At 44.7% G+C, this 25,578-nt stretch overlaps 2 protein-coding genes across 4 annotated transcripts in view; one reads left to right on the top strand and one right to left on the bottom strand.

The window, feature by feature from the left end:
• Positions 1 to 487: 487 nt before the first annotated feature.
• Positions 488 to 12,549, bottom strand: LOC139039457 (probable ATP-dependent RNA helicase DDX60-like). Its single transcript, XM_070480185.1, is given in 5 exon segments — positions 488 to 622; positions 624 to 660; positions 1,635 to 1,702; positions 11,410 to 11,470; positions 12,434 to 12,549. Coding segments are annotated over 5 exon segments (417 nt in total).
• Positions 12,550 to 15,241: 2,692 nt separating this feature from the next.
• Positions 15,242 to 25,578, top strand: part of PALLD (palladin, cytoskeletal associated protein) — a 374,447-nt gene continuing 364,110 nt past the window's right edge. Inside the window, exon 1 of one of the 3 annotated variants that reach the window (XM_070480713.1) lies at positions 15,242 to 15,350. The gene's annotated coding sequence lies outside the window, so the exon portion shown is untranslated. Of the gene's footprint in view, positions 15,351 to 23,954; positions 24,158 to 25,578 lie in introns of those variants that run through there. The other 2 variants (XM_070480716.1, XM_070480715.1) reach the window with 2 other exon arrangements.

Raw genomic sequence — 25,578 nt, 5'->3', positions numbered from 1 at the left:
GAGTCCTCAACAAAATCATGGCAAATCAGATCCAACAATGTATAAAAAGAATTCTATTTCACAACCAAGTGGGATTTATCCCAGGTATGCAAGGATGGTTTAAAATTCATCAGCTGGCTAAGGAAGAAACATCAAATGATCATATCAACAGATGAAGAGAAAACATTTGACAAAAGCCAACACCCACTCATGATAAAAAAAAATGAATAAATTATGAATAGTGGGGAACTTCCTCAACTAGATAAAGACCATGTACAAAAAACTAGAGCAAACATGATACTTAACAGTGAGAATCCCACAGACAGAGGATCATGGTGGACTACAGCCTACAGGATCACAAAAAGCTGGACATGACTGAAGCAACTTAGCATGCACAAAAAACTCAAAGCTTCCCCACTGAGAACAGCTACAGAGAAAGGCTACCCCTCTCACCACTCCTCTTCAGCACAATACTTGGAGTCCTGGTTAGTGCCTTCTCCTAGGAGAACTATGCAAACTGTCCTTCATTTCTCATAAAATCTGCAAGATAGCATTCTACCAGGTAGAAGAAGCTACTGTCCCTGTTGAATGACTTCTCACATAGACATGTGACAAGCAAGGAGTCTCCATCAGTCACAAAAAAGGTTAGATTCAACAAAATCATTTAGTAAACTGGAATATATGAAATAAAAATCAACCAGTTAAAATAAACATTACAGATTTATGACTACATTTTCTACAAGGATATTGTTGCTAGTATTATTTTTATTATCAGCATCATTGTTGTTGTAGTTATCATCAACAACTACTCTGCTGAGTGAGTTCAGTCCAGTTGCTCAGTCATGTCTGACTCTTTGCAACCCCATGCACTGCAGAATTCCAGCTTCACTGTTCATCACCAACTCCCTGAACTTGCTCAAACTCATGTCCATCAAGTTGGTGACGGCATCTGACCATCTCATCCTCTGTTGGCCCCTTCTCTTCCTGCCTTCAATCTTCCCTAGCATCAAGGTCTTTTCCAATGAGTCAGTTCTTCCCATCAGGTAGCCAGAGTATTGGAGCTTCAGCATCAGTCCTTCCAATGAATATTCGACTGGGGATCGAACCAGGGTCTCCAGTATTGGAAGGTGGATTCTCAACCACTGGACTACCAGGGAAGTCCTCTTTGTTGAGTACTTATCATAGCAGGCAGTCTGCTATGACTTTCAAAAATAACCTTATATTTCAAAAATAACCTCATTTTAGCATTAAGACTATCCTACGTCAAGACAGTGCAATTACTATTTCATAACAAGAAAAACTGGGCTCAGTGGGACAAAGTAATATATCCAGTGCTAAAAGGCAGAGCCAAGATCTAAACTTAAGAAAATCTTATTCTAAGGCAGTTATTCTGGATACAAACATATGCAATATATCTGCATGCAAAACTTCAGAAATCTGACTCATTTTGGAAACCATCTGGTAACGACACCTGTTGAAGTTCATAGGGAAGATAGTGTTTTCCCACCATCACCAGACTGCTCTACGTAAGTTGCTGAATGGTCATTTTGTGCTTATCACTTTATAGATATGTGGACGCACAGCGCTCATCACTTTATAGATACGTGGACGCACAGCAGGAAGCTTCACGCTATTTTTTGTTTCAAAGTACTTACCCAGCTTGTGCTATTTCACTCAATATTAATTTCGTCATTTTCCTGAAAAATGCTGCATGATCTGCTAACTTTAAAAAAAGGATTATTGTGAACCATCAATACTTTCAAGATAAACACATAGTTTACTTATTGTTAGGGAAAGAAGAGAGGACAATCCAATTATTTTTAATACTGTTGAATCTGAGTATCTCACAATATTGTGGTTTTATAAGCTATAAATGTCAAAAGTTGAAAATTACCCTATTGTGGTCGCTACTTGGACCTTAGAAGAGAATATTTACTAAATATGGCTATTGTCTTTTATTTTGTCACCTCTAAATTGACTATATTTTATGTAAATAGCATTCTTGGGGAAAAAAAAAAGAAAAATCAAAAATGCACTTGTACTTACAACAACAAAGAGAATGAGCAAAAACACTAATGGTAACAAACTTCATGGAATAAACAATCTGGTGGCTAAGATGGACACTAATCAAATAATTACACAAAAAATTTAAATCATAAATATGACAAATGACACAGAGCTCAAAGGTAGCTTCCTTGAAGGTTTTGGGCCTGACAGCTGAAGAATAAGTACTCCCTTGTAATCTGTCCCATAAAGACAGTCAAGAGTGACAGAGGGAGGGTTCAAGATGGTCACACAGGAGAGCCTGAATTCACGTCCTCCCAAGGACACCACAAACCTACAACTAATACAGTAATTCCCTCAACTGGATAAGCAGCCGCCACAACAAAGGGTAAAAAGACAGCCTCAGGATGATCAGAAGAGCAGAGAGAAAGTTTTGCTGAGAAAAAAGCCACAGCCCAGCCTCAGGATGTGCGATAGATACCTTTCCAGAAAAAGGAAGGATGACTCCAAGGTCAGAACCTCAAGGCCAGAAGGCAGAGCCCAGAGCCACAGAGCATTGTGTGCTAGAAATTTTAATTTCTTGGGACCAACCAGTAACTCCTTTTTTCCTTTCATTTTCTTATTTTCTGAACAGGGAAGTTCATAACTGATGCCTGCCCCTGTCACAACGCCCCATCTTGGGCACAGATGACCTGCCTTCTAGCTCCATGCTACTTTGATGGAAAGGATGTCGGCTGAGAATGGTTCATATGCAGCAGCCTCACCCATACCTGATTTAAATAATTTAGCTGATGATATTTGGATGCTCTGAGCTGATAAGATTTAGATGAAAGTTTGGACTTGAGGTGATACCATCATGCATTGAGGCTTTGGGGGACTTTGGGATGGGGTGACTATATTTTTCATGTGAAATAGATGTGAGTTTTTCTGGGCAGAGAGTGGACTGTATGAGACAAATAAATGGCCCCCAGTGAATGAAGTCCATGCCCTAATCGGCAGGACCTGTGAATATTACCTTAGATGGCCAAAAGAACTTGCATATATCATTCATTCATTTAAGGACTTTGAGATGGAAGATTATCCTGGATTATCCAAAAGACCCAATATGATCTCAAGCAGGTGGTTAGAGAGGAGAGAAGTGCCATGCTACTGGTTTAGAGATGGGGGTGGGCACATGACAGGTATTGAGGAACCTCTACAAGCTGGAAAAGACAAGGAAACAGATTCCCCCAAACCCCCTGATGTAGCACAGCCCTGCTAACCCCTTGACTTTAGACTTCTGATTTTCAGAATCGAAAGAGAACAAATTTGTGTGTTTTAATCCAATAAGTTCATTGGAATTTGTTACAACAACAATAATTATTCACTACAACTAACATTTACCATCAAGTCCATTAAAATAATCAATCCACTTCCATCTTTGAGACATCTGTGAGACTGAGCCCACACCCCACTTCACTTACTCTCTTTCCCTGTGGAAACTTGCAGGATGTACACGCTCCATCTCTACTCCTTTCCCTTCAAACTCCTGAAGGCGGTTGAGTTGACCTACTTTTAGACCAAATTTGCACTAGAGCTCCTTTGCCAAACATCACCAGCGATGAGCAATCAACGGCCAAATCCAAACAGCCCTGTTTAGTTCTTGAGTTACTGACCTGTTGTCAATATTTGAGATTTTCATGGCATTTCTTTTTTGAAAGGGTCTCTTCTCCCTCGATTTCAGCTACACTATTCCCTTCCAAATCTACTCTTCTTATTACATCTCTGTGTGCATGCTCAGTCCCTCAGTTGTGTCAGACTGGGACACCATGGACTGCAGCCCACCAGGCTCCTCTGTCCGTGGGATTCTCCAGGCAAGAATGCTGGAGTGAGCTGCCATTTCCTCCTCCAGGGGATCTTCCCGACCCAGGGACTGAACCTCTCAGCCCGCAGTGGCCTCTGGCTCACACACAGCTGAATTCTATGCTCTTTCTGTATCGCCCGTTCCCTTGATGGGAATGAGCTCTGTGTTTTGTCTGTCCAAGTACTTCCTCCCACGTGTAAGCCTAATTATGTAACTCCCTGGTTTAAAATCCATTAACCATACTTCATAGCTTTCAGATTAGATCTGCCTGTTCATATTTCATCTCTTTTTAGCACTCCCAAACACCATAGCTTCATGGTGACAAATAAGTATTCTAATTCAGATGATCTGTCTCATACCAGCTCCCCTACACATTAGCTCCAAGGATAGCAGATGAGGTAGGGAACTGGCCTCAAATTCTCATCTGTGAAATCCATCCAGATAATATGGCTCAACTCATGGAGGTGTTAAATAAGTAAATGAATTAGTTCTTGTAAAGAGGCCAAGGACAAAGTGATAGGATGCAGGTATTATTATTGTTGCTGTTGTTCTTATATTATTATTATTCTCTCAGGAACCATGAATGCGGCACTAGATTGTGGGTCCTTCCCTGAGCTGTGAGTAGGTACAGGTCTTAGTACCTTGGCGTCTTTTTGTTTGCTGCATGGGGTTTTGTTTGTTTTTTTAGCAGGTTTATGTTTAATCATTGTGGCTTCCCAGGTGACTCAGTGGTAAAGAAATCCGCCTGCCAATGCAGGAGACACAGCTTCCATCCCTGGGTCAGGAAGATCCCCTGGAGAAGGAAATGGCAACCTGCTCCAGTATTCTTGCCTGGGAAATCCCATGGACAGAGGAGCCTGGTGGGCTACAGTCCATGGGGTCACAAAGAGTCAGACACAACTGAGCAACTAAACAACAACATTTTTTTATGGTTTTTAATCTTTCAATTAATATGGTGTATCACATTGATTGATTTGTATATATTGAAGAATCCTTGCATTCCTGGAATAAACCCAACTTGATCGTGGTGTATGTGCTTTTTGATGTGTTGCTGAATTCTGTTTGCTAAAATTTTGTTGAGGATTTTTTCATCTATGTTCATCAGTGATACTGGTCTTTAGTTTTCTTTTTTTGTGTTTAAACAACAACATTTAATCATTAAATTATTTTTACTAAAAATGATCCAATAATTCCAAATTCCAATATCTAATTTAGAGTTACATAGCATGTGGAACAAAACTGGGAAAGAAGTACGTCAAGGCTGTATATTGCCACCCTGTTTATTTAAACTATACACAGAGTACAAGATGTGAAATGCCCCGTTGGATAACTCACAAGCTGGAATCAGAATTGCCTGGAGAAATATCAACAATCTCAGATATACAGATGATACCACTGTAATGGCAGAAAGCAAAGAGGAACTTAAGAGCCTCTTGATGAGAGTGAAAGAGGAGAGTGAAAAGGTTTTCTTAAAACTCAACATTCAAAAAATGAAGATCATGGCATCGGGTCCCATCACTTCAAGGCAAATACATAGCAAAAAAATGGAAACAGTGACAGATTTTATTTTTGGGCTCCAAAATCACTGCTGATGGTGACTGGGCCACAAAATTAAAAGATGCTTGCTCCTTGGAAGGAAAGCTATGACAAACCTAGACAGCGTATTAAAAAGCAGACATCATTTTGCTGACAAAGGTCTGTTTAATCAAAGCTATGGTTTTTCCAGTAGTCATGCGTGGATGTGAGAGTTGGACCATAAAGAAGGCTGAGCACCAAAGAACTGATGCTTTCAAACTGTCTTGCTGGAGAAGACTCTTGAGAGTCCCTTGGACAGCAAGGAAATCAAACCAGTCAATCCTAAAGGAAATCAACTCCAAATATTCATTGAAAGGACTGATGCCAAAGCTGAAGCTCCAATACTTTGACCACCTGATGGGAAGAGTTGACTCATTAGAAAAGACCCTGATGCTGGAAACAACTGAAGGCAAGAGAAGTAGGTGATACAGGATGAGATGGTTAGATAGCATTACCAACTCATTGGACATGATTTTGAGCAAACTCCAGGAGATAGTAAAGGACAGAGGAAGCTGATGGGCTACAGTCCATCAGGTTGCAAAGAATTGCAAACAGTTGGACACAACTTAAGTGACTGAACAACAACAAGAAGCATGTGAAAAGTGGATAATTTGATTGAGTGGCAACAGCAGCATCAGGCCAATTGCATCCAAACATCATATTTTCCAGGCATTCCTTTAGGCATTTATTGACAATCTAAAGACTATGTCCCAGGCACTTGTTATACATGGTTGATGGAAAAGCAAACAAAACACAAAACCCCTTCTTCAGAGCTTCTGTTCCAGCGGGGAATATAACCAATAATAAGAGAAGCAAGACGAGCATTGTGTTAGATTAAGAGAAACTATGAAAGACAGAAAACACAGGCATGAAGGGACGTAGGTGCTGAAGGAGAAAGGAGGATAAACTGTAGACTGCTGGGTAGGAAAGCCCGCCAAGAGCATGACTTCTGCCTGAAGCTGTGAAGGAGGGATGGAACCAGTGTATTCTATTCCCTGGGAGCTGCTGTTTCTGGCTGAAGGGCAGCGCGGCACTGAGGCAGTGAGACCATCCATGGACAGCAGAGAGGTCTGTGTGGCTGAACCAAAGGTCAGGGTGGCTGTGGACAAGGGGACCCCAAGGTAAAGTGAGGAGGCAGACCCCCCACAGAAGGATGTCAGTGGTCTCTCTGAACATGGTGGGAAGTATATAGGACATTTTGGCCTTATTTAAGTTTCCTTATTTTTACTGAAAATTTGAATAATTCATATACATGTTTCTTTTGCTTTGGATAAATTTTATTGAAAAATCAAGAAACAAAACAATATAAAAAAGAGCATAACATATTATACCCCTGAAGTGTTTGACCATGTAACACTTTACATATGCTTTCCTCCTTTTAATACCGATAGGATCACTGTTGTAATGGCTTTTCTGACAAGTTGCTGGTGAGATAAAATTAACTCAAGGGAGTTTAATATTTTTTAGGATTAAACTGTCAACACCCTTTCTTTGAAAAGGTTATTCTGGATCACATTCATATATGTATCAGCTGTACAATCGTGGGTATGATTTTTGATTGATAAATTGGAGATAAACATGGTATTGACCCTAGCATAGGCTGTGTCTACGGACAAGCAATTGCCTGGAAGTGTTGTAAATAACCTCCTCCGCTTTCCTCCTGCAGGAAGACTCCTTGATAAGAAACTACACATTCTAGCCAAACTACAGTCCCAGTGACAGGAGTAATATGAACCCCCGGGTGTGTGACATTTCTGACACAGGCTTCTCCAACACCTGCTCGTCAGTCCATCAGAGGAAACCTCGGGGCTGAAGACCTGCCAGCTCCCTGCAGATTCCTTCCCAGAATAGCAGGCGCTGAGCAAAGAGCAAGTCCGGCCGCAGCAGCCCAGGGCAGAGCCGGAGTTTCTGTGGACAGCAACTGGTCCCCACGCTGGCCTTTTTTCAGCATCTAAATCGTTCTGCAACAGCCGCTTTCCCCCTTTGACACATTCTTCCTTCCTGTCTGCTTTCCTCGGGGAGTCCTGGCCACATGGTCCAGGGCAGGCTCCGTGGGGAGCTGCCCCTGAAGCTGTGGGCAGCTGTCCCCATGTCCCCACTTGTTGCAGCAAACGCTCTCCAGGCAAGTCTGATGGGCCTCACCCCATGTCTCCCCAAGGCAGAGAAAACAAGACCTCTAGGAGAAGCAGAGGCTGTCAGCTGGGATTGAGGCTGTGAAGTCTCAAAGCCACTATTAGACATCGAATTATCCTGGCAAATCTGCCTTCCCATCTAACAACAACAACAAAAATAAAACAGCCTCATACAGTTTCGGGAAGTCTTTACATTTGTAGAAAATAGCAAAGCATTTCAATGTAAACCATTAGAACTTTCAGCCATACAAAGATTGTTTTAATTAAGTTATATTCAAACTGTAAAAACTGTTGGTTTCTTTCCTGTTTTCCTTTTTCCTAACTAGTGCAAATACTTCAAAAAAGTCACTTTTTGTGGCCACTTCAAAACTCCCTGACTTTGCTAAGCTGTTTCACAAACTGTATTTGAATTGCTTCCGTTTCCTGCTACTGTAAACAATGTGGAATTGAATGTGTTTTGCATACAGCTCTTGCTATAGTTGAGATTATGTCCTTGGAGCAGACCTGGGATGAAGTGGGTCAAAGGACGTGCCATTTTGATGTTGGCCAGGCGAAGAGGACTGTTCACAGACGTAGAGTCATTTAATCTGCCATTTGCTCAGATTAAACAGTGGCAAATCAGCAAGCAGGGCCTGACCCATAGAAGAGGGACTCTGGTTTAGGTACTAACATCAGTGAAGTTTATTTTTAACTCTTTAAATTGAAACATACTGAATTCAGAATTTCTTGATTACGCTCTATTTTATACCCAAATGACTTCACAATTTTTTTACTCTCTTGCAGGTTCACCAGGCAAGAAAGGATGTCAAAAAATTAAAATGGCTTTAGTTCATTGTGTGGTTAACTTGACTTCTTTTTTTTTTTTTTTGATGGTTCATGTAATGAATGCACACAAATGCCAAGTATAGGAAAAAAGGAGCTGAAAGTTTTCTTTAATCTAATCCTCCACAGAGAATAACTAGGATGCAATGTGCTTTTTGCCCTTAATAATATATTTGGGACAGTTTTTCCATCTCACTTCTTGGTATATTAGAAAGTACATGTTAAAAATGACTACAATTAATTAGGCAAAGAATAAAAAGAAAGAACAATCATAGTCAAGATAATGTCTGATGCCATTTTTAGAAGTAACACTGCATGGAGACCTTGGGGTCATGTCCTGCTCAGGCCTGCACACGGTCTGAGGGCACTCACTGCCAGGCTGACCACTGTCACCCTCCAGGAAAACATAAAAATGTGTCAGTTATGTACCAGAAAGAGAAATAACAGGCATCAATATAGATACAGAGGTGTATTTATACACATATCTATGTAATATATAATGATGATGTTACACACACCGAAATGTACACTATTCTTACCCTAATCCTGTCCTGAATATAGTCCTGCAACTGCATACTTATTCACTCATCCCACGTCCCTTTTTCTGTTCAATTTGTGTGAGCCTAACGAGCTTTCTTTCTGCTGCAGGAAGTGAAGTGGATATCAGTTCTTAAACTGTCATGAGGGCCAGGTCAGTGGAACTGGACAAGAACAAGCAGCAGATGCAGCTGGTGACTGTGTGCAGCCGTTTCTGGGAAATGTTCTTCCTGTACCAGAGTAAGACGTCAGCCCATTCAAGCCAGCACCCCGCCTCCCACCCCGTCTCCCATCCCCTGGGAGCTGGTGTGCATGCCGTTGGTCTCAGAGCTCCCCTCCAGCCCTGGCCCCTTTCTCACAATCTTCCTGCATATGTTGCCACAATAATTCCTCTGGATAAACTCACATCAGTTTTTCCAGCCCCACAAAAAAAAAAAAAAAAAATACTGTTTTAATTGAGGTTATACAACATTTGTAGAATATTTTTATAGAGGATTTTTTATTTCACAAAATCAATTCTTCCCACAGCACTCCATCTATTCCCTTACTCTGCCCCCCTTTTCATCAGAACAGGCTAAGTCATGCATTTTGTGGTTAGTGCTCCTTGGGTCACTACATGATGCATCTTAGGTGCGTGTGAATGAATCTGTGTATATACAAGGCTGGACCACATACACATACCCTTCAGTATAATTAATGTACCATATGACAGGGAATCCTCCTCTCCCCATCCCACTGAGGGATTTTTTAACTGAGAGTGGATGTTAAATTTTGTCCAAAGGCTCATTAATAACCTATGGTAATGGGCATATAGCTTTTCTCTTTTGACTCATCAATATGGAAAATTAATTAAATCTTCAGGTGTTAATTAAGCCAACCTCTATAACTTGGATAAAACTCAACTGTCCATGGTGTAGTCTTCTCTCAATATACAATTTCTATTTACTAATTTTTTTTCAAAATTTATATCACTATTTCAAACATAATCTGTACTTTTCTCTTTATTCAATGACACCCACGTTATTCTTTGCAAAAAAATGTTAAACGTAATAATCCAATAAATGTTATTGGATTATTCAAAAAATGTTAAATCCAATAAACACCACTTTGAAATTAATGTCACTGGTTTTTAAGCCCTGAAGAATAAAACTTCTTTACAATTGGGCCCTAAGAGTCAAGCTGAAAATGAGATTATTTCTGCTGAAGATCATAATTCCTAACAAGGCCACAATATCCATTTAAAATGTGCATTATATATATGCAAAACAGAAAAAGAGACTCAGATGTATGGAACAGACTTGTGGACTCTGGGAGAAGGCGAGGGTGGGATGTTTCAGGAGAACAGCATTGAAACATGTGTATTATCTAGGGTGAAACGGATAACCAGCTCAGGTTGGGTACATGAGACAAGTGCTCGGGCCTGGTGCACTGGGAAGACCCAGAGGGATCGGGTGGAGAGGGAGGTGGGAGGGGGGACTGGGATGGGGAATACATGTAAATCCATGGCTAATTCATATCAATGTATAACAAAAACTACTGTAATGATGTAAAGTAATTAGCCTCCAACTAATAAAAATTAAAAAAAAAATAAATAAATAAAAAAATAAAATGTGCATTATAGAATCTATTTTCAGAAATGTCAACTCTCCTTTGATGACTACTGTGATAAAATTACCTTTCTCTAGTCATTTTTGTGCACATACACAAATTGGCAAACATCTCAAGTAACAGAAGCCTGTGATCAAAACACTACCTACAGGCTCAGGCTACACGAATGCAGCAGATTTAATCACAGTTCCTAAAGCATAACTCATGAGGGGCAAATCTGAAGTTTACTGCTATGTACAGATGGACACAGGGCTTCTCAGACGGCTCAATCGCAAGGAATCCACCTGTCAATGAAGGAGACTCAAGAGACGCAAGTTTGATCCCTGGGTGGGGAAGATCCCCTGGAGAAGAAAATGGCACCCCACTCCAGTGTTCTTGCCTGGAGAATCCCATGGACAGAGGAGCCTTGTGGGCTACAGTCCACGGGGTCACACAGTCAGACATGGCTGAGCGACTGAGCATACACACACAGACGGACATAACCTGTTTAAACAAGCAAGGCTGTGGGTCACACCTGACCCTGTGACCTGTGTCCAAGCCACATACACAGGAGGGGGAAGGTGCAGGGAGCCTGTCCATGGTTTGAAGGACATCTGTTCCCACGGCGGCCAAACGGACCAACAAGTGCTCATTAGAACAACTCTGCAAGCATTTTATGCCTCTAATTTTATTTTATTCCTGATTTCTCAGTTTACTATTTTATGTGCTGCCCCATGACCCCTCTTTGCTGGAGGACCATACCGCGAGTGAAGGGGGAAGGAAAATGTTCAGGAAGAAGGGAAGGGGATCAGCTCCTGGAAAACCAGAGGGTTTTCAGAGCTTTCTGGGCCACCAGGGTGAGAAAACATCAAAGAAGGATGAAGGGGTAGGTCCTTATCACATCCCCTCTATCACAAAAGCTTTGATTACCTTCGCCTGGCGTTTGTCTGAACAACCAGGGTCCTTATAATCTAAATGGAAGTTTATACACCTGTGCACCGAAATATGCACATGAGTGACGCTCTTGGAGGCAGATTCCAGAGCCCAGTCCTGCTTTCAGAAGAAAGGAAGCACGTGTAACATCTGGATGTCAACTCATGATACCCCGACCTAGAGGTCAACAGTCTCAGACTGGACAGCATTCCTGACACACAGAAACAGTGTAAGGTGATATATATTTATTGTTCTAAGACACTAATCTTCTCAATAATTTGTTATAAAGCAGCAGTTAACTAGTACAGGCTGTTCAAGGGGGAGCAGGCCCCCTAGGTCACCTGTGAGCAGAATGGGGCGGGTGGGGTGGTGAAGCTAGCCTGACCTAGGCAGGTGGAGTGCACCTGGGGGCAGGGGAACAGAGAGCAGGCTGACGTCACAGGACACGGGCCACACGCCTGGAGAGAAGCAGGAGCTCAGCCAGAGCGGAGGCTCGCCTGAGAACACGCGGACAGAGGGCGGGCTGCTCAGTGCAGGCCTCAGGAGAAGGAGGTTTTACACAAAGAAGAAGCCACTTGGAAGATGAACTAAGTAAGACCTAGTGGCGGGGTCATGCCCCCACCCCTGACCTTGGTGCTCACAGAAATGCTCTGACAGTAAATAAAGTGGGCCTCACAGGGCATGACTGTGTACACACAGGTCTCATCTTTAACATCCCCAGACCCTTCCCATGATAACTCAAGAGCCTCTTCCAAGGAAAATAACTTTTTTTGTGTCCCGATTCTTGTAATACTTGGTAAACAAGCATGGTTTGCTCCATGCTCATGTTATTCAGGAAAAGTCACTTTCTTAGTCTTTTTTAATAAAGTCGTATCTATCTTTGATGTTTCTCAGGACCACAAGGTATCTTTTTATTTCTGTATTCTTCTTACAGTCTCATGGCTTCCAGGCCTTTGGGAATCTGGCAGTCCAGGAACATGTGGGCCAGGCCTCCCTCTGGGCTGAGAAACAGCACACCCACCTAAGATTCACAGTGAGATGTACTATCCTCCCCGAATCCGTTGGCAGGCGGAGGACCCCACCTCTGCCACCACTCAGCCGCCAGGCCACAGTGCTCTCATCAGCCTCCTGGGCCATCACAGAACCTGCCACCCCTCTGTCCCTCCAGGCTCTGAGAAGGCATCTTCCCCAGAAGCCCCAGCCCCCACCTCCCTGCAGATACACCAACAATACTGTTCCCATCCTACACACCAACTTCAGTTGCTTTGATGGTTTTCACACCTGCAACTTTTAACTTTTCATTTCTACAAAAAGGTCTGAGTTGTCTCCTGTGACCAAGGCACCTTAAAGATCATAAAACTTGGCTGTACTTTCCAGAGAGAGGACGGGGAGATGTACTTTCATTCCTTTGTGAATGACTCCACAACAACGAAAACAGCTGAGCTGCTAATTTATCAGTAATGTTACAGTTCTTTTTGTCATTCCATACAGCGAATGTTTACTAGACTGCATTCCCATCTCTTGTCTTCCTAAAAACTGCAAGAATGTGCATCTTCTTGGTAATGTTAATAACAGAATAATATTAGTACGAGTGTGCATGTCCTAGCGCACACACACTTTAGGTGGGTTTTAAAATGAAGCCAAGATTTACAAGTTATTGCCTAGATGCCGTCTGGTGCAGACAGAAAAAACACCTGGTGCCTCCTGAATAATTTACTATTAATACAACAGTAAAGTCTGTTAAAACGTTGACATGAAGCTTGGGTCATATGGTTAGCATCCACTTATCTTAAAATGAAGGAGAAGGAGGAGAGAGTGGGGAGGGGAGGAGATTGCTACTGCATTCATCGTCCTCTGGCCTTCGTAACCACCAGCCTCCTTGCTCTCAGGAACTCTTTCCTTAACTAACACCCTGGAGCGGTCACAACATTTTAATTCCTATCATTTCTTCCACTTGCACTTTGCCGCAGGACACAACAGAGGTTTTCTTTAATTTTTGATCATGACATTTTTAGACACCAGAAGCACAGATATTCGTGTCACAGACACAGCAATGCCAAGCTGTGTGGAATGTGACTGTCTTTCCACATCCCCATCATTCCTCTGTTCCAGAAATAGGACGCTAGTCCAAGCCCCTGTTCCTCCCCCCCCACCCAGCTCCCAGAAATTTTTCTCTGGGCCTCACCCTTTCCTTTTGCTGTGTGGTGGTCCCGGTCCTGGGGACTGTCTTGTACACTCCAGAGAACACAGCTCCCGTCCTCTCCAAGGGTTAAGGGTGGTCTGTGGGACACGGAAACAGCCGCAGGTCTGACTGTTCAGGGGTGGGGGGGTTCTTTCAGTCAAATCCCGCTCTCAGCGCTGGCGCGCTCCAGCAACACCAAGACTTGCCAATTAAAATGATGTTCAGGGTGGGGCCAGGTGCCTCCAATTCAGTCTTTCTGTAATTCTGAACAAATCACTGCTTCCCCAAGGCACCTCCTCCTGCAGGCACTTAACTTCCCAATTTAATTAGCCCATTCATCTGTGTATTAGCCATTTCCCAGCCATTCTGTCCATTTCTAGAATCTTCCACTGTCCTTTCCCCCAACTCTTATCCTTCTGGGTTTTTTTTTACTATTATTTTAAGGGCTTTAGTAAGAAGAAGACATAAACACTTTTGTTTTTACCAGCCACCCCACCCCCCACCTGCCTCAAGGCATTGAAACAGTCCAGGGATGTGCCTGTTTCCAAGGACTGATTAGAAAGGACCAGAACTACCTATAAAGGAAACTTTAAGAGCAGCGCTTTCTAACTGTTCCACCATCAGAAAAAGATTTCTTCAAAAGCAAATATCTCCCAATAAAATTTTTTTAATGTTTTTAAAAAATAAAATATTTTTATAAAAAAAAGAAAAAATTTATCTAGATTAAGAACCTGCATCGACTAGAACAATATTATCCACACAAAGGAAGAAGTGGCCCTGCATTTCCAAATTTACTGCACCAGGAGCTTTCTGCCCCTTCTATTCGACTCTGCTGCCTGACCTTGGAACAGAAAAGCCTTCTGTTTTGTTCTTTGGAAGTTCAAAATATTAGAACATGTTACAATGTGCTGTTACAGAATAAGTAATGAGACATTTTTTTACAAATGTAAGAGAGTTCCAACATGTCCTGAACAATATCTGCTCAACATCTATTTATTCCATCAACAGATACTTGCTAGATGGTGAGGATGTGCGAGGCCCTGGCCTGAGTGCTCAGCACTGCAATGTGCGTAAGATTCAGGCTCTGGTGTGTTCATGTCTGTCCCATGTCTGTTTAGTCCTGTGCTAGATTATGTCCTGCATACACACAAAGTCATATCATAATTTTTAACTAACAAATTGAAGTGAGAGATTGGGGGGCTCTCCTCTCCATTTGACAGGTGCCTTAACTTCTAAATAGATACTAGATATTTTAGTCACTACCATGTGACTAAGTTAAATGCACAGAGCAAAAGATTATAGTCAAAGAGGCTTCCTTAAGAGGGTCGCTTTTTCTCCTTAGATTCGCACACTGCACATTTTAATTGATTGAGAATATGTTTAAAAGACAGGTGCTGATTTCCAGTCACAAGGTCAGAGAGTAGAGAAACATGCGCAAATCCCATGTTTATTAGATCCATAAATATAGTTCCCTCTACACCTAGAGCCTTTAATTTCTAAGAACCCAGCCCTTGGAGCTGGGCTGCTGGAATCCCTGGCCAGGGCCGTCTGCGGAAACATGAGTTCAGTTACCAAATATAGCTGAGTGGAGGACGAGGACAGATGGGATCTGAGGCCACAGTTGCCTCAAAGTGACCACGGACCAAGCAGTGTGTCACGAAGAGACAAGGCCACCTCCACTCCCCTGGGAAAGAAGAAACACTCCTCTGAGATCCGTCACCTTTTCGGGGTCCTCGAGGAGCCAAGGATCGAAAAGGTCTGTAAAATGTGTCTTAATGTACTAACTAGTAAGGCAAATTTTTTAACTCTTTATTAAATGCTAAAAACGTTACAGTCATTTGCCAGAAGATATAGCAATGTTTAGAAGATGTCTTGATTTCTCTTTTATTTGGAGAGAAAAAGTAATGGGAATTTTGTACTCGTCTCAAGAACAGAGACCATGTAAGATTCACCTGCAGGCTTTGTTTCTACCTATGCTGTCAGAGAACTGCCTTGCCTGTAATAATAATAAACTAAATTGGTGCTATTCATTCCAAAAGAATCAAATGTAATGATGGAGCCAACATTCATCAAGTCTGTGTCTGTTTTGTTTTACAGAAAATAAGAATGCTGTTAATTTGAAACTTGCCTATACTAAGCTAACTACAAATGGCTTCAAATGATATACTTTAGGTTGTAGTAACATTTTAAGTTGTTAATTACACTTTCAGAGAACTTTTTAAACGTTGAGAGTAAAGGCAGACATTTTAAATTCGATCTATGCACAAAGCTTGTCTTTTTTTTTTTTTTTTTAAGATAAAGCTTCTTAAAGGAAACTATAGTGCAGTCAAATTTAAGCTTTAGGGTAAAATTTTATATCATGTCATTGTAAGTTACACATGAAATTGTCTCGAATCCAACAGATGAGGTTGATAGAGAATGATTTCAGGCTCATGTTACTTTTTCAACATTTGCTAAAAATACTAATTACCTTCTAGTATGAATAATGTGTCCACACCTAGAGCCCACTGCCTGACAATATAACACTGACCAAGTTCTCTTGATCATGAAAGTGCAGAAATGAAATCCTTATTACAGGATAGATAAGCTTTTCAATATACTTTTTCCTCAAAGACAGAACCCACCTCCATTACCCACATTTTAAACATCAGTCTATCTGACAAATTATTACGAATAGCCTATCCCCATGTGTGCTCAGTGTGGTCCGACTCTTTGGGACCCCATGGACTGAAGCCCACCAGGCTCCTCTGTCCATGGGATTCTCCAGGCAAGAATACTGGAGTGGGTTGTCATTTCCTCCTCCATTATGAACAGCAGACAAGGCCTAAGAGATTCATTAAGGCAATATGTACTCTGTGAATACATGGTTACATTTTCCTAGAACACAGATCTGTGTTCTGCATTCCCATTCTAGTATGACTTAGGGTCCCCATCTCAGCTGTGTGTTGCTAAAGCAGAAAGGGTCAGAGCACACTTAACAGTAGAAGAAAAATCTGGATTACATGGGACAGTTACAATCACTTTGATTTCTTTACCTCATTTTTGTTTAAATGTAGAGGGTAGAATTAGTCAAGGTTCAAAATAAATCTGACACATACTTAAAGAGATACCAGCTTAAATCTCCAAGGCCAAGACAAGAGCCTGCACTTCACTGATACGTGTGTGTGTGCGCGCGTGTGTGTGTGTGTGTGTGACATCAAAGGGAATTGTGATATCTGAGCTCTAGCCAGTAATTCAGGCATCTGGAGGCGATGGCCGTGCCCCAGTTAAATTCCAGTAGAGCAGCTCCCACAGATTCAGTATGGTGGATAAAATGGAATCTGAAGAGGACACCAGTAACTGCAAACACTTTCTCTGGAGACACTTCATATAACTGTTGTGGGCATGAAATCAGCTATCATGTTATGTCTCTGAAGCTGAGGTACAATACTGTCTGGGAGCATTTAAAGCTGGATAAAAAATATGCCATGCCTTCCTATGATGACAAGTTGCTTAAAGATTAGGAAACAGTGGAATCCACATGTGTTTATTAAAAAATAGTTGATAAAATTGTTGTGCATTTTTTTTGCATCAAACAGGGTTTAACAAAGTTTTCATATTTGCCTTTTGTCCTATAGGGCCCTTGGTAAAAAGAACATTAGAAAGAAAGGAAGGGAGGGAGGATTGATTTTAAAATGATGATTACACAGCTGATTCACTTTGTTGGACAGCAGAAACTAGCGCAACACTGTAAAGCAATTACGTGCACTGGTGTGTGTGTGCACTCAGTTGTGTCCAACCCTTTGTGAGCCCGTGGACTGTAGCCCATAAGGCTCCTCTGTCCAGGGGATTTTCCAGGCAAGAATATTGGAGTGGGTTGCCACTTCCTTCTCCAGGGGATCCTCCTGACCAAGGGATGGAACCTGCATCTCTTACATCTCCTGCATTGGTAGGCAGACTCTTTACCACTAGCGCCACCTGGGAAGACCCAATAAAATAAAAACATCTTTAAATACTTGGAGAAATTAAAAAACAAATAAATGATGATTAAAGAAGACAACTGAAGTAACATAAACATACTTTGTTTAACCCTTCATGAAGTGGACAGCCTGTTTTGGAAGAGCTGCACCCTGAGGAGGAAGGCACGAAGCTTTACAGGAAGAGAACAGGGAAGAGAAAAATGGAAATATCTTGATTGGCTGGGGTTGCAGAGTCACTGTTGTTTGGGGTGAGATGAGCAAGGAGATAAATTGGGAAGCCAGCACTGGTCTGGCTTGGGGCTGGCTGACCACATGCAAATATTTCAAGCAGAGTGTCCCTGGTAGCTCAGCTGGTAAAGAATCTGCCTGCAATGGAAGAGGCCCGGTTCGATTCCTGGGTCGGCAAGTTCCCCTGGAGAAGAGATAGGCTACCGACTCCAGTAGTCTTGGGCTTCCCTGGTGGCTCAGATGGTAAAGAACCCAATGCAGGAGACATCAGAGACATGGATTTGATTCCTGGGTCGGGAAGATCCTCTGGAGAAGGGAAAGGCAACCCTTTCCAGTATTCCTGCCTGGGAAATCCCATGGACAGAGGAGCTTGGTGGAATACAGTCCATGGAGTTGCAGAGAGTTGGACACAACTGAGCAACTAAGTAGAGAGTGTCCCTAAGGACACAGAAGTTCCCCATGCTTCGGTCTGCGGGCATGGGCCCCCAGGCAGGAGCAGCTCCATGTTGGACCTAACCTAAAAAAGTTAATTCAACAGAAGGAAGAAATTTCATATAAGAACTGCGTGTGCTTCCAGGACAAGAAAAAAAATGTTTTAAAGCTTTTTCAAATTTGGTTTTTATAGTTTGGGTTTTATTTAAAAATATTTTTAGTCCTGAATCTTTGTACCAATAGTTTTTAATAATTTTAGTAATTGTTTAAATAGGAAAATAAACAGAAGGCAAAATGCTAAATTAAATATTGAAATCACTCAGAATTTCCACTCCCACCCCAAAGATAACAGCAACCAAAGATTCCCCTAACTGCATGACTCCTCACCCACCACAGACGTAATCAGTGCCCGCTGCCTGATTCCCAAACTTGCAACCTTCCTGTGTATTTATATCTAAGTATCTATGTACTTTTAACTGCCCTGTGAAATGTTGCTGCCACTGTTTGACTCTCTAAAGGACCTGGCCCCTATGGTTCAGAATACTGAGTGATCCTTGCTGCCTGTCAGTCTTTTTCTAACATCAAAGACTTTTCCCCTTCAAAATTGTAGTAGCTCATCAATACCTGCAAACTATTCCATAAACTACTGCAAAAGCGCTCCCTTTATCTAAATTATTCAAGTAAATATACGTAATGTGCTCACCAGGAGAAGACAATGTGGCAGTTCCATGCAGGTTTCAACTGTAAGTCTCCTATTTCTTGCCGGTTCAACTTTGGCCAAACAATTGGATATTCTTATGCCACAGGTTAAATAATCAAAAGAAATACAGTGTTTACCCTATTATTCTCAGGATCCAATGGTTCACTACAGATTTTCCTGGACTTACATGGGGCTCCCACCTGGCACACCCATCCCAAGTTGAAAATGCCTTGAATACGCCTCATTTACCAACCAGCCCAGCCCACCTTTGTTACTAACCAGGGCTTTTGGCCTCCTTAATCAATAGAAATTGATCAGAGGCCTGAGGAGAAATTCAGACAAGGCTTTACTAGGGCCCCTGCTGCAGAAGCAGGAATCGAGAACAACAGGTTCCCTTGCTCACTTGCTCCCTAAGCAGGTGGTCAAGCCACCCCGTTATATGGGATAAGGGTGGTGGTGTGTCCAGGGGCCGAGCTGGAAGGGAGGCTTAGGTGGCGTGCGCCACCCCCCCACCCCCGGCGTTGGCGTGTGCAGAGGGCATGTGCGGCGCCTGCTTGTGTTTCAGATGCTTCAGACGTGGCAGCTGGGCTTTGTGGTGTCTTTGTATCTTGCCATCCATAATTTAGGGCTTCCCAGGTAGCACTAGTGGTAAAGAACCTGCCTTCCAATGTAGGAGACATAAGAGAAGTGGGTTCTGTCCCTGGGTCAGGAAGATCCCCTGGAGGAGGGCAAGGCAACCCACTCCAGTATTCTTGCCCGGAGGATCCCATGGACACAGGAGCCTGGTGGGCTATGGTTCATGAGGTAACAAAGAGTCGGACATGACTGAAGCGACTGAGCATGCACGTCCATAATTTGCCCCAACTGCTCATGCAGTTATTTTTAAGCTCTTATAGCTTGTTTGTATTCTGTTGCTGGAGGAGACGATTGTCCAGGTGCAAGCACTGAAGGAAAGGGCCCCAGGTTCCGGCCTGTCTCACCTTCAGTGTCCCAAGAGCACTTCCATCAGCCTGCAGTTGGGCAAAACCATCTAACGCAAAGCCTGCTTTTCAATAAAGTGTTGCGTATCCTGTGTAAGTGATTGACTACTGAACTGAAAAGCGGAGGGGTTGTCCAGGTTCAGAAGGGTTGTAAGTACATCAGTTGTTTACCCTCATGATCATGGGTCTGACTGGGCACAGTGGCCACTTCCCAGCATCTCCAGAGAGGATGGGATTATGTCACTGGTGTGGGAAAAGAAACAAGTTCAAACTTCCAAGTACAATTTCTACTGAAGGCCTATTACTTTCATAAGGGAAAGCCTTCAGCTCAAAACTTGCAAATGGCATTTCTTGGGGAAGGCAAGCTATCATTGTTTGCAACTGAATTCTTCTCCCTCCAAGATTCTATTGCTTCTCATGAGGTGCTTTATCTTCCTCAACGTCTCAGTCAGGGAATCTTTTTATCAGTACATTTCAACAGCCAATGTGCCTTGCCTCTGGAGACGGTGCAGGGGGTGTCCACAAGTGTTTTCTGACCCACAAAATAGAGGGTTATCCTGGATAGCATAGGTCTTGTTTTCAGATAATTATCCCCCAAGGTCAGCAGCTCTAAACACAAATGTTATTAATAATTTTAAAATCTATCTTTCTGTCTTCTCTATTAGTTATGCATTCATCTGTGAATCATATACATTTATGTCTATTACATATTGAGGAACTCAAAAATAAGTGTTTTCCCAACCACCAAGATAGCAATGCTGAGACAATTTAATAAGATAAAAACTGCTTATGTCAGAATGTGATATGCATAAGAAATATTAAATGTTCAGCGAAAACTTACTTATAGGCTCTATATTTCATAGTTGAATATGGGTCCAACAGACCAGATAATGTGAACTTAGGGAGAAGTTGTGCACCATAAAATTAACAGTGAGAAATAACCTATAAATTGAGTGGAAATTCCTAAGAATGGATGAAATATGCACAAGGGTGCAACGGCATAGGTGACCACAGGAGTTAGCATCTGGTGGCAATGCTTCTTTGGGGTACACCAGGTGTGGACAGCTGCCTGCCGAAGGTCAAGACAGACAGGCAGTGACGATGCCTCCTAGCACTTTCAGACCCTCCCAAACCCGTGCTTTACTGAATGTTTGCTCATGACTAAGAGTCTGGCACCACGTGTGACTGTCATCATCACTGGCTGGAGGAGGGCGCCCGCAGCTCCTCCACTGCACAGTTCGAGAGTCTGAAGCACTGCTGGCCCGAAGTGTCCTCCTGCTGTCACTGTCACCCCGCCCCACCGTGGGAACAGCCGCGGTCTGTGGACACCCATCCAGCTGTGCCGCTTCACTTGTTCCCTAACAACTTTGGAAGGTGATCCAAGGGATAAAACACATTACAATTTCCCAGGATCAACTAACAGAAGATCAATGACCAAACCAAGCCTAAGAAATCAGAACCTGACATCTTCTATTGCCTAGTTTTTGCGCGTGTGTACAGTCACGCAGTCATGTCTGACTCTTTGCAACCCCATAGACTTTAGCCCACCAGGCCCCTCTGTCCATGGAATTCTCCAGGCGAGAATACTGGAGTGGGTTGCCATGCCCTCCTCTAGGGGATGTTCCCGACCCAGTGATTGAACCTGGGTCTCCTGCATTGCAGGCAGATTCTTTACTGTCTGAGCCAACAGTGGAGCCCTTCCACTTTTTATTTTTCCCTATTAAAATGGCAGCTCCTTAGGGCAGAGGAGCCCCCTTTCCTCATGGCTGTGTCCCCAGACTGCAAAAGAGGCATGCAGTAGGCACTCAGAGAATCACTGCTGATAAATAGGAAAGTAAGACAGAAACATGCTTTGACTAAAAATATTTGTATTTCTATGACTCAGAATTTAACTCTGAACTTGCTGGGACCCATGATCAAGGGTATCAACATTCACAGACTTCCCCTCATCTAATAGTAGAGATGCCAGAAAAGGAATGTCTATCTGGTTCTGAATATTTTCACAACAAACTTTTCTTGATGGTAATGAAAACCATAAAAATCACTATCTCTATAGATAATGGTTTTCTTTCAGACCTACCACTTTTGTTTTTGTACAGTAACACCTATATATATTTTGTGTGTACTTGTTAATGGCTATGAACATGCAACACTGATTACTTTATCAAGTCCTTCTCAGAAAGCAGAGCACAGGCGTTGAGTGACCACTGATAAGACAGGTGACAAAACTAGGCAAAGAGCAGAACGCCTCCTCAGTGAAGAGATCCCAGCCCAGGGAGGAGCGTGGGGCCAGGGGCTGAGAGCAAGAGGAGGTCACAGACAGGTCTGCATCTGCCATGGCCGTGTGGCTCCCTCTCCTGTCAAATCCCACCCAGGACTCAAACCCAGTTCAAACAACAGGTTGGTTCTTCCTCAAGTGCCATGATCATGACCTACCCCCTGCCAGATGTCTGCCACACAGAGGCTGTCACACACCTGTGTTCCTGACCTCCACAGGGCTCTTAACTCATACTTATAGTTCAATAAAATGAGTGTATAGCAAAATAGCTGCAAACAAGGTTGTTGCTGAGTCCCTCAGTCACGTCCAACTCTTTGCAACCATGGGGACTGTAGTTCTCCAGGCTCCTCTGTCCATGGGATTCCCCAGGCAAGAATACTGGAGGGGGTTGCCACTGCCTTCTTCAGGGCATCTTCCTATCACAGGGATCAAACCTGTAAGTCCTGCATTGGCAGGTGGATTCTTTACCTCTTCCCTGAGCCACCAGGGAAGCCCTCAGAAGAAGGAGTGAATCTGATTGACTGGGCGGTCACCAACAAAAAGTGAAATTAAGTACAGTCTTCAAGCAGCTGGAGTTGGAAACACAGAACAGACAGGAAGGGCAAAGAAACTGCATGTGCAAAGCGTGGGGATGTGGCAGAATACAGCCGCTGACAGCAAGGAGTGGACGGCTGGCCACAGGGACACAGGACCTGTCCGACTGACGTGGGGCGTGAGGCCGGGGAATTCACGCTTCACTGGCCATCCAGGAGTGCACAGGGAGCCTGCCTCCTACCTTCGGACCTCCTCTTCCTGGGGCGGGGGCCCCAGGGGGACAACGGAGCACAGGGGTGCCACGGCCAGACTTGTGTGACTTCTCCCACCGGCAGATCTCCCGTGTCAACAGCCGTCACCACGGCCCTCCGTCCTCGTCTCTGGTTTCTCTGACCTCGTCTAATCCCTCTTCCTGGGTCAAGGTTCCTGACAGAGGACGAACCTTGCCTGGCTCACCTTCTTCTTTGTATAGTCAGTGAGGAACAAACAGGTAACGGAATTCATGCCGTTGGGATGAATGACCCACTCTGGGAAAGGATGAGTGACCAAAACCCACAAGAAACGTTTCTTCCCCTGAGGCGGCTGGACCCACAGGCTCTTGAGGAAACCAAGTGACTAAACCACTGACAGGGAAGACACGAAGGCGATGGAGGGGAAGCGGAGGGAGCCTGAGGAGATTCTGCTTCCCTCAGAGAGGAGACAGGGCGGGCAGAGACGTACAGGCCTGTGGGCGCCTCCCCCAGACTCGCCCGGCGTCCACGCTGCGCTGAAGCGGACACTCACCTCACGCCCTCTTTACTTGCTTTTCAGTGAGCCGCATTTTCTTTCCGTTTTTGCCCCCATAGTGTTGCTTTATTTTGATTCCCAGTAAAGCAAGGGAGAGAGAAGACGTGACTGCAAGTCAGAGTGTCGACTCCGCCTGGGGCCCCCGAGTCTCGGGCCGGCTGGGGCCGGAGAGAGCCTTCCCGTGGTGCCGCGAGCACGCGGCTCTTCTGGGGGCGGGGCGACGCGGCTCTTCTGGGGGCGGGGCCCCGCAGCCCCACCCAGCGCGGAGCAGGACCACGCTCGGTGCGGCCCGGACTCCCGCCCGACGCCTGGGCGGGGCCCGCTGGAGACCAGCAGCGTCCGTCACCGTCAGCGGCGTGCTCGGGGCTGCCGCTGCCCTTCCCCGCTGCGACCTCTCAGCCCCGCGCCACGCTGCGCACTCCGACGGCTACCAGCTCGGGAACGCGAGCGTCTCCGTCCTCCACCCCAGACCGGGCAGCTGCCGTGGGAGCGGTGCGACCCACACGGAAAGCACCACCTCCCTCCTGAGGGAGCCCAGCACCTTTCCACCCGCTCACTCCTCCACGACGTAGTGGAAGCGGCAGGCGGGAAAAGGCAAGGGCCTCGGGGACACGCCATCATCTGAAAGCAGGCCTAGAGTCGGAGGCGTGAAGGGACCCAGGCCTGGTCAGTGAGCAACCCTTAGTGGCGCACTCAGCCAGCCGTCGGGGGGAGCGGTGGTCGTCAGGCTGAGCAGTGAGATAAGAGGCGGGTCTGGTCTTCTCACCCAGCCTCAGGCCGGCGGGTGCGCTGGGGGCCCAGGAGTAGTCTGGGGGCTCTGGCCTGCGGGCTCTGGAGCCTCACCAAGGCCAATGCTGGCCAAGCCCAGGCCTCCGGGTGGCAGCGACCCTCTGCCCATGCCCGCCTCTGTGATCTGATGGCGTCACCCATTTGCATGGCACCTGCCCCATGTCTGGGCATCCTGAGGAGCCTGAGGCCAGCTGGGTCCTAGGTGCCCGGCTCCCTCCGCTGTGACCACTAGATGGGTGAGAGGCACTGGCTGAGCTCTGCCTTCTCTCCAGGACTGGGGCAGGGGAGGGTGACAGCTGCACCTGGGGACCTGGCCTTTCTTCTCACATCAGAGAGGAAAGTTGGTTTGGTGGAGATTTACAAGAGCATTGTGACGGTGCCCTGCCTCAAAAACAGAGCCTGTAGCACCAAGACATTTGCCACAACTCACCACGCCCTCCTTCCCCTTTCGGAGGTATGGACTCTGCTGAGAGCTTTTGGAGTTTGGAGTTTTAAAGGCAGAAACCATCCGTCACCTTACAGGACCTGCAGTAAACCTTTCTCTGCTCCAACCTTCGAGGTTTTTATGTTTTTCTGCCTCATTGTGAGTCAGGCACAGGGATCACAGATGGGGCTCTTAAGGTGCCTTGAAGTAGCTGCCCCTGTAGTAGGTGTTTGGGGTCCTGGAGATGCCCACCTCCCAGTCGTAGGTCACCCTCATCCACCAGGGCACCAAGAGGCCCACCCCAGCTCCTCCTGCAGCTCCGTGAGTGGCAGCAGCGCCTCCTGTGAGCTGGGCCACCTGCCCCCTCGTTGTGCCCCCAGCACTCGTAGTGTGTTGCATTTTGTGTCTTCTCACCAACACACAATTGCCAGAAGCACTGGGGGGAATAAGCCATGAAACCTCAGCACTATAATGGAGATGTCTGCAGTTGTGTTTCTTTGTTTGAAAGTGAAAGTGAAGTCGCTCAGTCATGTCCGACTCTTCGAGACCCCATGGGCTGCAGCCCACCAGGCTCCTCTGCCCGTGGGATTTTCCAGGCAAGAGTACTGGAGTGGGTTGCCATTTCCTTCTCCAGGGGGGATCTTCCCAACCCAGGGATCGAACCCGGGTCTCCCGCACTGCAGGCAGACAGTTTGCTTACAGCCTCTTAATTTGGGGGTTGGTTGAATAACACGGCAATCTCTGAAGCATACTTTTCTGGTGAGTTTGGGCCACATAGAAATCTCTCCCTCCATCCACATTATGAGCACTTTCCTGAGTCCTGTGCATTTTTTAGCAGTAATATCGGGGTCACAGATTAAACCTGGACTATATA

This window comes from Odocoileus virginianus, chromosome 18, assembly GCF_023699985.2.
Source record: "Odocoileus virginianus isolate 20LAN1187 ecotype Illinois chromosome 18, Ovbor_1.2, whole genome shotgun sequence".
In the NCBI taxonomy this organism is placed as follows: domain Eukaryota; kingdom Metazoa; phylum Chordata; class Mammalia; order Artiodactyla; family Cervidae; genus Odocoileus; species Odocoileus virginianus.
The sequence above is the reverse complement of the archived record's forward strand: the minus strand, read 5'-3'. Positions and strand labels throughout refer to the sequence as shown.